The sequence below is a fragment of the Corella eumyota genome, chromosome 4 (assembly GCF_963082875.1).
Source record: "Corella eumyota chromosome 4, kaCorEumy4.1, whole genome shotgun sequence".
In the NCBI taxonomy this organism is placed as follows: Eukaryota; Metazoa; Chordata; class Ascidiacea; order Phlebobranchia; family Corellidae; genus Corella; species Corella eumyota.
The window spans coordinates 17,710,482-17,724,438 of NC_137493.1; the positions used below are offsets into that span (position 1 = coordinate 17,710,482).

General features: G+C 32.5%; 3 protein-coding genes across 3 annotated transcripts; all 3 read left to right on the forward strand.

Annotated features, from left to right (window-relative positions):
- Positions 1 to 253: 253 nt before the first annotated feature.
- LOC145749449 (sodium- and chloride-dependent neutral and basic amino acid transporter B(0+)-like) lies at positions 254 to 4,983 on the forward strand. The gene is made up of 14 exons (XM_082565214.1): positions 254 to 383; positions 650 to 781; positions 911 to 1,075; positions 1,295 to 1,405; positions 1,706 to 1,817; positions 2,141 to 2,279; positions 2,550 to 2,690; positions 2,801 to 3,029; positions 3,208 to 3,452; positions 3,611 to 3,720; positions 3,809 to 3,908; positions 4,027 to 4,197; positions 4,389 to 4,444; positions 4,569 to 4,983. The coding sequence occupies exons 2-14, from the start codon at positions 676 to 678 to the stop codon at positions 4,699 to 4,701; spliced, it is 1,818 nt and encodes a 605-aa protein (XP_082421340.1). The 5' UTR covers positions 254 to 383; positions 650 to 675; the 3' UTR covers positions 4,702 to 4,983.
- Positions 4,984 to 5,641: 658 nt separating this feature from the next.
- On the forward strand, positions 5,642 to 8,609 carry LOC145751000 (protein unc-93 homolog A-like). Its single transcript, XM_082567069.1, has 9 exons — positions 5,642 to 5,801; positions 5,973 to 6,122; positions 6,496 to 6,677; positions 6,858 to 7,041; positions 7,222 to 7,346; positions 7,505 to 7,681; positions 7,859 to 8,093; positions 8,164 to 8,331; positions 8,530 to 8,609. Exons 1-9 carry the CDS (start codon positions 5,642 to 5,644, stop codon positions 8,607 to 8,609), a joined length of 1,461 nt encoding a protein of 486 aa, XP_082423195.1.
- Positions 8,610 to 8,933: 324 nt separating this feature from the next.
- LOC145749444 (poly(A) RNA polymerase, mitochondrial-like) lies at positions 8,934 to 13,819 on the forward strand. The gene is made up of 10 exons (XM_082565210.1): positions 8,934 to 9,067; positions 9,553 to 9,773; positions 10,217 to 10,411; positions 10,693 to 10,822; positions 11,302 to 11,490; positions 11,848 to 11,971; positions 12,303 to 12,541; positions 12,793 to 12,959; positions 13,120 to 13,250; positions 13,437 to 13,819. Exons 1-10 carry the CDS (start codon positions 8,965 to 8,967, stop codon positions 13,513 to 13,515), a joined length of 1,578 nt encoding a protein of 525 aa, XP_082421336.1. The 5' UTR covers positions 8,934 to 8,964; the 3' UTR covers positions 13,516 to 13,819.
- Positions 13,820 to 13,957: the final 138 nt, after the last annotated feature.

Sequence of the window (13,957 nt, forward strand, 5' to 3'; positions counted from 1 at the left end):
TGTTGATGTAAGTACAAATTGTTTGGTAATAATCAGTTAATTGTTAGCTTCACGAATACAACGAAACAACAATGCAAACTTATAATAACAATAATCATTGATTGTTAAACACAAATAAAATGATAATAAAAATATAATTAACCCCATGTACCTATATTTCTACGCAAAATATAAATCAGATCAACTAACCTATAGCACATATTTTGTAATAAAAAAAAAAGTATTTTTAAATTTCAACCAAATTCTTGTTTAGAAAAAAGACGAAAATGAAGATCGAGGAAACTGGGATTCAAAGGCGGATTATTTGCTGAGTTGTATCGGGTATGCTGTCGGGTTGGGCAACGTTTGGAGGTTTCCATATCTTGCTTATGAAAATGGAGGGGGTAAGTTGGGTTAAGGGTGTTTTTGGGGGGTTGACTTTGAGTAGAAGTTTAGTAACAGACCTAAAATAACGATAGCCCTAAAATAACGTATTATGCTTGGTTCCTATTTATAGAACTTGTAGCTTATAATAACATGATTTAAGCTTTTAATTGCTGAGTATTTTAAGTGAAAATTATATTTAACTTCGCGGAGGTATAAATTGGTTGATTCCAGTCTTAATAATACTAATATGACGATATTAATATTTATGTTTATGACATCACAGGGGCGTTTCTTATACCATACGTCATAATGTTGGTGTTCGCGGGACTTCCGATCTTCTTCATGGAAGTTGCTTTGGGTCAGTTTTCCAGTTTGGGGCCCACAGCTGTTTGGAAGTTTAACCCAATGTTTAAAGGTAAATTAATTTTTGGTTTGATTTTCACTAACGTAACTCAAGGTTGTTGGTTCGAGTCCCAGCAAGAGACTTTTTTCTACTTTTTTATTTAAATATTTGAATCCTGACTTTTTATTTGTTACGTCACAGGGGTTGGTGTTTGTATGGTCGCCCTGAGCGCGATGGTTGGAATCTATTACAACGTCATAATAGCCTACACAGTGTTTTATTTCTTTTCATCTTTGACTTCGAATCTTCCTTGGGAGACTTGTGATAATTGGTGGAACAACAAAACTGTTTGTAGCACAGAGTTTAGTAAGTTCTTCTTTTTAAGTTAAAGTTTATGTTTAAAACTTAAAGCTTCACATAATTCTCTTTTTAAGATGCAAATGTTACTAGCCTTACAACAATAAGCAAGTTACTTTTAATACTAAATATATTTGTTAAATGTAGACGGTATTTACATCAAATATATTTGATTAATCTTTAAGATTATATTGGTAACTCTTGATAATAACGCTTTCAATTTAACAGAGTTTGTTTGCGATATCGCTCTTACCCCAGAGCAAAACTTGGACGAGGACTTCAGGCGTTTGGTCGACCAAGGAAGCTCTTTTAAAGGAGATGGACCAACCTATCTTGGAGGTAAGATTTCAATGTTTCAAGATAAAGTATCACTGGTGACGAACAATTTTACTCGGTGACCATTCAGCCTTCAATATATATGTTAATAAAACGAACAAGAAAAAAATAATCTTTGGTTTGCTCATGACTATGCTAGTTTTGGGCTGAATTGTGCCGCTATTATCTTTTTAATTAATGTTTAATTATTTGCACGTGTTTAAAACTTTATTTTACCCACACAAAATATAATAATCTTTTTGCATTTGTATTTACAACAAATTTTACACTTGTATTTAACTGACAACTTGTTTATATTCGTAGTTTCTAGAATTGACGCAATAGCTTTTGTGAACCAAACTACTGGGAACTTCACTGAATTTGGGTGCGAGTTTAAAGGAGAAAGATCAAAAAGTGCAACAGAGGAATATTGGTCGTAAGTTCAACTTATTTTAAATTAACTTTTGGGGTTTAAAATCCCAACTGCAGACGTTTCTGAAGTCAAACTAGGATCTTGGGTTTGGGTTTTTGCTGATCTTTTATAGTATTTTTGAGTAAAACAGTTTCTTATCTAAAACACAGAAGGTTGTAGCAATGTGAGAGTTAATAAATTGTTTAAACCCTTTTAATATTTTGTATTAATGTTGTATTAAATAATGTTGTTTCAATATAAAAGTCGAATGTTGGTTATTTGTTGTCCAATGCTGCCAAAATAAACGTCTGATCAAACAACTAATTGTTTTATCAACTTAATAACAGCAAGTACGTCCTGAACAAAGCGCCAAGCATCGACCCTGAAGATACTGGGCCTGTGAACACCCATCTTGCGCTAAGTCTTCTTGTGGCTTGGATCGTTGTATTCTACTCTCTCATCAAGGGAATCAAGTCGTCAGGAAAGGTAAATTGTGTTATTAGGTTCATATTAATACTGAGAGTTGCAATATTTATGTGACGGTTGTTTTAGATTCTGATTAATTCTAACTCAACAGCATAGTAAACTGCCAGCTGTAAAAAGCTTAATAAGTGCCTGTATAAATCAATTTATTAATCCCAATTTTACTAAGACAGAATCTATTACATTTATTCCATTTTGGTTAATATACAAACATTAGTTATTGCTAGAACATTAGATGGAGTAAAATGTAATCTATTTTATTTTCACTTTAAGGTCGTCTACTTCACAGCTTTGTTTCCCTACGTCGTGTTGCTGATTCTACTTATAAGAGGAGCAACACTAGAGGGCGCCTACCTTGGCATCCAGTATTACATCGGGGATCAAACCGACTTCAACAGGATCGCAGATGCAGAGGTGCGATCAACTTTTTATTAAACTTGTTTATCATTAGATGACTTTATTTAAATTTAACCAAATCATCGTTACCTGAAATGTATATTCATTCATTTTTTGTTGTTTTCAAGGTTTGGAAAGCTGCTGCGACTCAAATCTTCTTCTCACTGAGTGCTGCATGGGGAGGATTGATCGCTTTATCTTCCTACAACAAGTTCAACAACAATTGCTTTTATGACGCATTAATAGTATGTTCAGTGAACTGTGCTACTTCACTATTCGCTGGTTTTGCAATCTTTAGCGTCCTAGGTCACATGGCGTTCAAGCTGAACCAGGAAGTTTCAGATGTCGTGCAATCTAGTAAGTTAAAGTTTTGTTATTGGATCACAAGCGGGGCAAACGTGGATATAGTTTGCAGATCTATCGGAATCCAAATTTAAATGTGATCCGGATTCCTAAATTAATCAATATGTTGTAGTTAGCTTAATGGTGCTGAAGGTTGATTTCAATATTTTAAGTAAATATCATCTTTTCCCAGGTTTTGGATTGGCTTTTGTTGCTTATCCGGAGGCGATCGCCCAACTTCCAATCTCCCCGTTCTGGGCTATTTTGTTCTTCCTGATGTTGTTCACATTAGGCCTGGACAGCCAGTTCACAATACTGGAGACTGTTAGTACGGCCATCATTGATTCTTACCCCAGACAGCTGAGGAGTAGAAGATGGCAACTTATGCTCTTTCTGTCGGTTGTCATGTTTCTGCTTGGACTTGTTTGCGTTACTAATGTAAGTTTGTTTGATTAGTATCTTTAAAATTTGTGTAAAGTTTTACTGTAAAAACTTCTTTAAGAGAGTATTTATAATTTTCAACTAGTCTTACTTTCAGTTTTATTTGGAGCATTTGTTTTATTGTTTACTTTAACTTTATCAAAATCTTTATTTAGTCCGGGATATATTGGGTGAATTTGATTGACAAATACGCTGCTGGATGGGGCTTGTTGTTTGTTGCAGTTATGGAGTTGTTTGGAGTTAGTTACATCTACGGTGGAAACAGGTTTGACTTTATGTGTAGAACCTTGGTTTTAATATTACTTTGTATATAATTTGCTAGATGCTAAGTAATACTTCACTCTTGTTTTTAGATTTATTGAAGATATCGAGATGATGATTGGTAAGAAGGGTTGGTGGTTCTGGTTGTACTGGAGGGCTTGTTGGTTTTTTATTACACCACTTTTACTTATCGTGAGTAATTGACATATCTTAACCTTTATAGTATATAATATGCAGAGAGAACTTTCATACTCTGTAAGCTTTTAAAGGATACAAAACAATTTATTTTGTTATATTTTAATTATTTTAGGCGATCTTGGTTTGGTCCTTGGTAACTTTTACCCCAATAACATACGATGATGGTCAGGAATATGCCACATTTGCAACCGTACTGGGTTGGCTCATTATTGCGTTTGCTCTCATTTTTATCCCAATTTTCGCCATTGTTTCAATTGTGAAGAACGGAGGCAGCATTTTTAAGGTTTGTTTGGTTATAGGACTACTTTGTTGTTATATTATTTGGTATCATTGTACACTAGCAATGGCATCAAACTACCAGCTAAAAGGTTAACGTTCGAGCAGCATCAAAGCCACACTATTCGCTTATTTTTAAATAAAACCTAACACCTTCAGAAAAAGTAATTCACAATTTCTTTTAATTATTATTTTCAGGCTTCATCACCGGCACCGGATTGGGGTCCTTACTTGAAGCAACATCGTGGAACAAGGTAAGTACTTCAAATACTACAAGGGTAGACACTTTAAATACTACCTTACACACTTTAAATAAAAGCAGGGTAAGAACTTTGTTTTATTGAGTTATCATCAACTCAACTGTAACTTTTTTTTAAGATATGCAAATATGGCGGAGCCAGTTGAGGCGTTAGCTATAGCCAAGGATAACATGGAAATGAACGGAAAGAACGGTGGAACGCAAAACCCGAATTATGTTGAGGATGAAAAAGAGGAACAATCAAAAATGTAATCATCAACAATTCCTTAAAATTAGGTTTTTATTAAAGTCAATTGTATATCAGTATTTGCGAAGTCTTTTTTGTCAACTACATTAACATTCCTTAATTTTCATTACTTGTTTTAAAGTGCCTTGCGTTTTACCAAGTGTATCTCAAACTTGTTTTTAGTAAAGTATTTTATTAAAGTTGGATATTTTATATTCTTAAGTTTTGCAATGTAGAATTATGAAACTTTTTATATATTTTATTGTTGGGTGAATTTATATTAATATTATTAAGCAATATTGTAAACAAACAAATAATAACAACTATTAAAATTTTAAAAATATTTGTTTTTTGCGAACACGTGTTTTAAGCAAAGAAACGACGTTGTTTGTCGTTTACGCTTTTAGGAAGAAATGGTGTTTTAAAAATCGCTTTTTGTAAGCTGCAAAAATGTCACATTTGTAAATGTAGTTCTCTACGCGAGGTTGTGTTATACTAGATTTTGTTTTTTTGGTCAAGTTATTTGATTTAGTTTTTTAAAAGTTTAGGTTATATTCATATTATATCAAGTAAGAGATTTGTAAGAAAATAAAAATTCCTAATATTTTCTATGTTATCATAGGTTAAAGTATCATATAAGTTTGCTTGGTTGGCAAAACTAGGCAGCAAAGTTTAAGTTTAAATCTAGGTTCATCAGATTGTTAACCTTGGGTTATGCAATTTAAATATTATGCGCATTGCTTTGTCATATTAGTGCAGAACAAACAAGAGTTTTAGGAATGCAAACATAGATCGGTTGAGACGCATTAAAACAAATATTTAATATTATCAGTTGTGTTGTACTAAGGTTTAAACCCTGTATTTAATGCTGTTGGAATAAAATTCCTATTATTTTACAGGACTATTTAACTATTTAAATAAAGAAGTGGAAGTTATTTCAAGTCTTGTGCTTTTGATTAACTTAACATGGAGAAACAATTAAGCGGAGTTGTTAAACTTTCCAGCAAAGTTGGTCGCAAAACTTTGATTAGTTTTTGTGTTTTTACTTTGGGGATTGTTCTTAATTTTTCTGGATACCTCGCAGTTATAAATCTGCAATCAAGCATTAATATAGAAGATGGAGTTGGTAAGCTCAACAATTTACTTTAAAGTTTTTAACTTGCTTTATATAAACAGAAAGATGTTACATTACATTTAAACTAAATAGGAGGGACAATATGCTAATGGGTTGAATAGTAAGACAGTTTTTTTTAATAATAAAAAGCTTTTAGGTTATTCATGCAACTTGTATGTTAAGGAATCGCTTCCATAACGGCTACCTACGTCACAGCTGCAGTTTTTGGGGTTGCAATCACCCCGATCATGGTTCGAAAGTTGGGGCCAAAAGCTTGCGTATTGATTAGTGAGTTGAGTTATCTTGTGTACGTTGTAGTCAACTATTATCCAGGTGGGTTGTAACATTAGTTTAAGATCCTTAATGTTATTGTTTCCTTAATTACTTTAAGGTGATACATTTAAAATAATATAAAGAAAGAGTTTTCTGTAGTGACATGTTTGAGCTACCTGTTAAAGCCTGATTAAAGGTAAATAGTGTGGCATTGGTGAGACTTGATCCCAAAATGTTTGGTTTGTGGTGCATTGCCATGACATATAGCCTACACGACACTAACGGTGTGATGGCTGACTTAATTTTGTTTGGTAAAACTAATTAATTATATGATAAACATTAAAGACTTTGTAGTTTTTTTTGTGGACTCTTTAACCTTATATTTTAACTTTCATGTTGTCGTTCATTAACTATCTATTCACATTCCCTTCAGTCGCTTATGTGTTAATTCCTGCTGGTATCATAGCGGGCATAGGGGAAGCCACATTATGGCCGACTATGGTTCTGTTCGTCGTATATTTCGCCAAGAATTACGCGCAAGAAACAAAACAAAATCCCGAAGTCTTAACCATGAGGTTCTTAGGTTACTTCTACTTCTCCTTTCAGTCTAGTCAGGTTAGTATATTTAACTTCATTGTCATTTAAGATATATATATTTAAAGTTAAAAAGGGTGTGCATTAATAAAGATAACAACATATAAACTTACAGAGAAAAGTGACTTTAATTTGTCGGTTTACAGAGTTGCTAATACAACATAACTCAAGTAATTAACTCAACATTTGATTACATACCAGGTGATTGGCAACATGTTGAGTTATAGCGTGTTGTTTGCGGGGAAAAGTCCCTTAAACGCCACCAACACAAGCGTGGAGGATTACAGCTTCTGTGGAGCGAATGATTGCCAGGATCCGGACATAATCAAAGGCAACCAGGACCAATATCAACCAGCAACCGAGCAGTTACTTTACATAGTGATCGGTGAGTGTTTACTATGTTGATATAAAGTGGTTACACTTGCAGTTTACTCATGCACCTATAGAGGTCGTTGGGGCAAATATGTGTCATCAACTAAATATATTTGTGCTGAATTGTTTTAAACATAGATTTTATTGCTGTTGCAAGTTTATGGTTAGTGTTGTTTACTTAACTTCTTTGCAGGCGTATTGGCGGGCGTGATAGCTCTTGCAATGTTGATTCATTTCTTTTTTGCACAAAATTTTGACTCCACAATGAAAGACATTGGTCCAGTAAATTTGGATTCAAAGTCGAACGAAAAATCGCAGGTTTTTAATTGCTTTATGTTGATTATACATCTAAATTATGCTTATAAATCATATATTGGTTGAGTATTATCTTTAATTTAAGGTGAGCATAATGATAAAACACATATAAATGATTTAACAATATATAAGTTACATACCTAATTGCTTAACACATCTAGGATGAAGAAGGGATCATAAGCTCGATCATCACGATCTTAAAAGCTACATTGAAGCACGTGGTCAACCCTAAATGTTTACTCATCACCCCTTTAACAATCTATCTCGGGATATTTATCGCGTTTGGGTTCTCGGAGCTGACCAGAGCGTTTGGCTCTTGCATGTTGGGGGTGGATCAGGTAAAACTTAATGAGTGATTTTATAACATTTTGTGTTTTGGGCCAATCCCAAATTTAGCAAAATTTAGGATTTATTTTTAGGTGAAGTATATTTAATACTTAACGCTCATATCAGCAGTACAGCAGACTTTTAGTTAACAACTAGCAACACTAAAATTAGTACTTTGGCGTACATAGATTGGATTATTGGCGGCGATTTCTGGCACATGTGGCGCTTTTTCATCATTTCTTGGCACTAAGTTGGCGAACAAATACGGGAGGACTTTAATTTTCTTTATTGAGTTCTGCTTGGACATGACTGTTTACCTTGTCTGCTTACTATGGGTGCCTACGAGTGAAACGCTGTGGTTGGTGTATTTCTTGTTTGGTTTGCTGGGTACAAGTACTGGAATGTCTCAAGCTATTTTAAGCGGTAAGTTGTCTTCGTTTGTTTAATTTAGAATTAAATTGTAACGCAATTAAATCTTATTCATTTTTAACAGATATGCACACTTACTACTTCCCTAACAACCAGGACATAGCTTTGGTCGTTTGGAACCTTTGGACTATAATTGGAATCGCAATCCAGACCGGCTGGAGTGTTAGTTTGTGTGTTAACGTCAAAATTTATATTCAGATTGGCATCCTGTGTGTTTCAATGTTGGGCTATGGTAAGTCTATTTGTTTTACATTTTAACGTTTGGTTGGAATGATTAGGAAGTGTTTTGATAATTATGTGACAATTTTATAATTTGTTTAAGTTTTGATAAGGCACAAGGTTTGTATAACTTTTAATTATAGCGTTAAAGGCATTTGGTTTTAACTTTTATTTTGGTTGATAATTTTAATAACATTTTATTTATTTGTAGGATTGTCGAAACATATTTATTATGGAAAAACCAAAGTTAAAAAGGAATTGATTTCTTATGTTAATAGTACCGCACTTTAAAAGTTTTTGTCAATATTTATTTTAATTTGTAATTAATTATGTATACACTATTTTTATTTTACCAATTATTGCACTAATACAACACTTTTTCTTGTTAAAATGCTGCTACAGATACTAAAATGTATATAAAGATAAAAAATAGGTTTAAAAAATATATTTAATCTAACTTTCTATTTCAACAACCAGACTTGAGTGTGACTTAAAAGTTAATCGAGGATAAATTAGAAATAAAAAAGTTACGCTCCGCCAAGTAGTCACAACTTTTGTTGCTAAAATCAAAACAAAGTTCACGTGTTTATTAAGAAAAATTAAAGTTAACTTGGACAACTTGTTTATTTTAGAAAAAACTTTAATAATGTCGTTGATGAAAATACGGAGTAAAGTTTTATTAAATTGTTCAAAATGTTTAAATTTTTATAAACCTATTAGATGCTCATCAGCGAAAACTAAGACTAAAGGTAATTTTGTTAAAAACTTTACTTAAATTTGGAAAATTTTAGGTTTTAGTAAACTTTTACTAAGCTTATTGTGTTGCTATTTAATAAGATCTTATTGTATGAATGCAGAACTTTATATAAGCAAACGGCAATAAAAATACAACTGCAATATAGGGTTTAGGGTTAATTATTAGAGAGTTTTAATTAACAAAACATTGTATAAGTAATCCCCTTAGACAGTTATATATTGGTAATAATTAGGGAGCTCTATTAGCATCGATGGAATTTTACCCTAATCTTCCCTTGTACATTTCGTCCTTTCCCACATTTATTTTAGTACTAGTCGTTCAAACCGACGGGCGACGCTTGCTCCATAATTAGTTTCATTTTCGCTGTATGCTGTTACATTGGATTTAAAAGTCATACAAATTAACAATAGGAGTTATAAATTTAAAAGAGTTATTACATTTAACACAGCTTGTAACAATAATAATTTTGATTTTAAGTTGAACCAACTTCGAACGATTTTTACGACCTTCTCCTGCACCCAACTTTCAGTTATCGAAAAATTATTGAAATCTTTCAAAACAAGTCAAAAAACTCGGCTTTATTGGTTGTTAAAACAAATGTGAATACCAACCATGAGAGTTTGTACGAAAATGTTCACAAGTTTTGTTCGAATTTAGGAACTGTTAAAAATTTGTCACAAATGTCAACTCAGTCAGAGGTTGGTTATAAAAGATGTTGTATACTTAAAGTTTGTTATACTTTGTTTACATTTAAAAAAAGCTTAATTTTTTGTATATATCTTTATCCCCAATGTAGGAAGGTCGAATGCACGACCTAAACATAGAGTAACATCAGTTACACTGACCTAGTCTCGAGTTGCCTGTGGCAGTTTAGGATATTATTGATTATAATTGCCCAATAATTAAACTGCTGATTAAGTGCTGGCTCAGCAGGAGTTCATATGTTTATAGCGCCTTACCCAAGGGCGCTACAGCACAAGAACTGTGGGGATCGAATCCCTGACCTTATGTAGTGTAGGAAGTGTTTTGACTTCTACAATAAGCAGCCAGGTTATATATAAGGTGACCTTATTAGGATATTGTTTTGTATATTTGGTACAATAAGGAACACCGACTTATCATCATATTATTACCTTCTTAGAACATGCAGTTTATTGTTGAGTTCACCAACCAGGAGGGAGCAAACCAGTTGTCCAGAAAGAGCGAAGATGGGGAGTTAAGGTTGAGGATGGCTCAGTTATCCCCTAAATATTGTGGGATGGAAGTTATGGAAAATAAAACAAAGAAAGTTAACAAGAAAAATAATTTGTATGAAAAACTAATGAACGCTGAAGATGTAAGTAGTTTGTTTTTTAAATGGGTAATATAGAAGGACTATCCAATTAAGCCAATATTTCAGCTGTATAAAAATATAAAATTGTTTTTTTAAAATGATTTTTTTTGTGTATAAATTTATCCTCGATGTGGAAAGGTTAAATGCGCGACATAAATATAGAGTAACAACAGCTACTCCGATCCAGTCTTTTGTTAATTAAACTATTTGCTGAAATATTCAGAATATAAATCTTTGACCTAAAACTTTGAAATCACCATAATTTTTGTATTTGCAAATTTCAGATGTCGGACCAGATAAATATTTATTACAAACATGAACGACTTTCATCTGCAAGAGTTCGGTCAAATTTTCTCCTTTGTTCAATTTTAGAAGATTTTTTCGTTCACTACATGGACTCAGATTATTCAGCATGTAAGTTATTTTTTTCAACTTTATTCTGGGAAGCATAAAAGTTTAAACCTATAATGTTTAAACTCCACTGCTTTAACTGTAATTTAAGTTAAGAGCGGCGGCGTGGTGTAGTGGTCAGAACACTTTCTACATGACGTCTTGGGTTCAAACCCCACTGCTTTTATGCTGTAGCGCTCTTGAGTAAGGCGCTATAAACTCCTGCTAAGCAAGCACCTAAAGCACTTAATCACCAGCATAACTACTGTGCAATTTTATAATTAATGATATCCCAAACTGCCACAGGTAACTCGAGACTGGGTAGGAGTAACTGATGTTACTCTATGTTTAGGTTCGTGCATTTTCCGCATTGAGGATAAAGATATATATACAAAAAAATACTGTTTTTAAAATGAAAAAAAAGACAAAGTTTAATAAAGAGACTGTATCGAAAATTAACTTGGAATTAAGTCAGGAAATTAATTAAATGTTTTTTGTTTTAGTGATATTTGGATCTCTGGTTATGGGTGTTTCAGGACAGAGTTCAGACATTGATATTTGTCTTTCCAAACTTCAAATTGCCACAGATATGAAACACACAGTCACGAAACTTAAAACTTTGCCGTCTACTGCAATCGCTGAATATAAAACTCTGCACAAATCTGGCACTGTTGGATTATTTAACCAGGCTTGTAAGATAAAATTATTTGGTTAATCAATTTTAAGAAACTATATTTCTAATAGGATTGATTTTAAGAATAATATTTTTTTTATACTAGCTAAGTGCCCATCCTACAGACAGCATTTTTACAAAATTGTTTGATCACTGTTAGGCCAATAAATTGGGCATATATATATATTTTAGATTTTGTTCAACTGAATATATTTAATCATTTATTGTAATTTAGTTGCAACAAATTTTTCTCCCCTTGCCACAAACAGATTTTTATTTGAAGCTTATTGTATATTAACATACTTAACCCATTCTTGTCTATTTACCTCTAGTACAATAAGATGGTTATTATTAATACAACTCTTTATATTTACAGGTTCTAAACTCAACAAACATTTATCTTTTGTTAAAAACCTGGATGTTATCACCGCCCAAGTTCCACTTCTGAGTTTCTACTTCCCCTTGTTTGGGACAAATGTTGACATTAGTTTGGATAACTCGTAAGTTTGGTTGTACTTCTCTTTAAACCTTATTTGGTTGTTAAAAATAAACAAGTTAGTGATAATTTTTGGCTGGTTGTTCAACTAATTATTGTAAATTTTGGAAAAAAAATGACAAAATCAAAAAAAATGACAAAATCAACTTAATGATTTAAAACATGCCAAAAATATTAATGTTTACACAAAGATTTTATAGTACATTATGGCATGGTCACCAAACCCAGATATTATTTCTTAAATGTTAATATAAATGTCAACAAAGAGATTTGAACCTTGGACCTTGGATGTTTATGTTAAGATTATTTCAAATTGAAAATTCTTTTGTTTTTAGAGAGGGGTTTCAGACTGGAATGTGTTACAATGTTTTAAGTCGGATGGATCCCAGAGTTGCTCCCTACTTGTTCCTGGTGAAGCAGTGGTCCAAGCAACACAACGTGGTCGGAAGAGGGATGAGCGAGACGCCCAACATCACAAACTTCATGATGTTGTCGCTCGCGATGTTCTACCTCATGAGGAGAAATCCTCCGGTTATTTGCAACGTTTTTGATGTCACAAAAAGGATTCCGCTGGGTGGGTTAAAAATTAATATTAGAAATATTTTTAATTTTTGGTTTAATTACATTTTTGATTTAACTTTTGTTTATATTTTACAGTATGTTATTAGTGGGAATTAAACCTAGGCCCTTTAATTTAAATCTAGGAAACTTAAATTGTCATGCATAAATTAATGTAACATGCTTATGCTGAAACCAAATATGCGAACAGTACAGTAGAAATTAAATCTAAGATATTTATTTATTTTTAACTTACTTTGTTTAAAGTTGGGGATTGGGTGATTGGGGGATTTCGAGCTAAACTCAAGGACAGTCCTCTGGACTACGATACTTCTCATTATGACGTCACAACCTCAGTTGAAGATTTGTTTTTGGAGTTTCTGGAATATTATCGACTTTTTGATTTCGGTAGAAGATCTCCTTCTTTGTCGTTGGTAAGTTTTATTGAAACTGAATTATTATATTTATAGTGTTAATATAAAAGATTCAATTTAAGAACAATTTTATTTTAATAAAGAAATATAAACATGTAGCATTTTTTAAAATGGTACTTCATCATAATATTAGAAGTTAAACTTTCTTTTTATATCTCAGGGAGAGACGATAATTAATCAAAAACATGATTTACTGGCTATAAGGATGGCGATATGTAGCGAAGACTTGGGTAAGGTAACCGATCTTAAAGCGACCAAAAAGTTCTCGCAAGCTGCTGCTAAGCAGTTAAAGTGAGTGGTTGTATGTAGGTTGATTAGCTTAGTGTCAGTAGGTTGTAGAACTTGAAGCTTATTGGGGATTTTTTCACAAATTAGGCTTATAACTAAAAAATAGGCTATATAAAAAATGACGATAATTTGTGGTACACGTCATTGGTTGTTATTGTCTCGTATTTATTTTCTCTTCTTTTTCTTCAGAATTATTGACGGTGTTCGGAGAAAATCGAAGAATAATAAACCGTGGGGAATTTTAAAATGTCTCAAGGTTGCCAATTAACCAAGGTTAAAAACTAAAATCGTTGTTTGTAATGCCAAACATTTATAGAATTCAGTGATATCTACTTAAGGTCGGCGCTAACTATAAAAATTAATATTTTGGTTCGTGGTTAAATTATGTTGGAAAATCCCTTTTATTCAACAACTTAATCTAAAGGAGAATGGACAAGCCTTCCGTTTTGTACACCTTTAGAGCTAATATGTGCTAACTATAGCTACCTGAATATAGTGACAATACCAGTTCTTTTGTTATTCTTTCCTACAATAATATTTCAAAACCGTTTTTGTTTGAAAATTAAACAAAATTAAACTTTTTAAAGTTTACTTTGGGCTAAATACGTGAACATTACAATACAAATTGTTCATTGAACGTTGTCCAGTTACTGGTAGCAACTAAACTATTGTTAAATATTTATTTATATAAAAAGTAAATTGGCAGTTAA

Coding starts and splice junctions, on each gene's coding strand:
- LOC145751000 (XM_082567069.1), top strand. CDS start 5,642: ATGGAGAAACAATTAAGCGGAGTTGTTAAACTTTCCAGCAAAGTTGGT. Junction 6,123..6,495: donor TGTAGTCAACTATTATCCAG/GTGGGTTGTAAC, acceptor CATTCCCTTCAG/TCGCTTATGTGTTAATTCCT. Junction 7,347..7,504: donor AGTCGAACGAAAAATCGCAG/GTTTTTAATTGC, acceptor TAACACATCTAG/GATGAAGAAGGGATCATAAG.
- LOC145749444 (XM_082565210.1), top strand. CDS start 8,965: ATGTCGTTGATGAAAATACGGAGTAAAGTTTTATTAAATTGTTCAAAA. Junction 9,774..10,216: donor AAATGTCAACTCAGTCAGAG/GTTGGTTATAAA, acceptor TTACCTTCTTAG/AACATGCAGTTTATTGTTGA. Junction 10,823..11,301: donor GGACTCAGATTATTCAGCAT/GTAAGTTATTTT, acceptor TTTTTGTTTTAG/TGATATTTGGATCTCTGGTT.
- LOC145749449 (XM_082565214.1), top strand. CDS start 676: ATGTTGGTGTTCGCGGGACTTCCGATCTTCTTCATGGAAGTTGCTTTG. Junction 3,909..4,026: donor TTACACCACTTTTACTTATC/GTGAGTAATTGA, acceptor TAATTATTTTAG/GCGATCTTGGTTTGGTCCTT. Junction 4,198..4,388: donor ACGGAGGCAGCATTTTTAAG/GTTTGTTTGGTT, acceptor TATTATTTTCAG/GCTTCATCACCGGCACCGGA.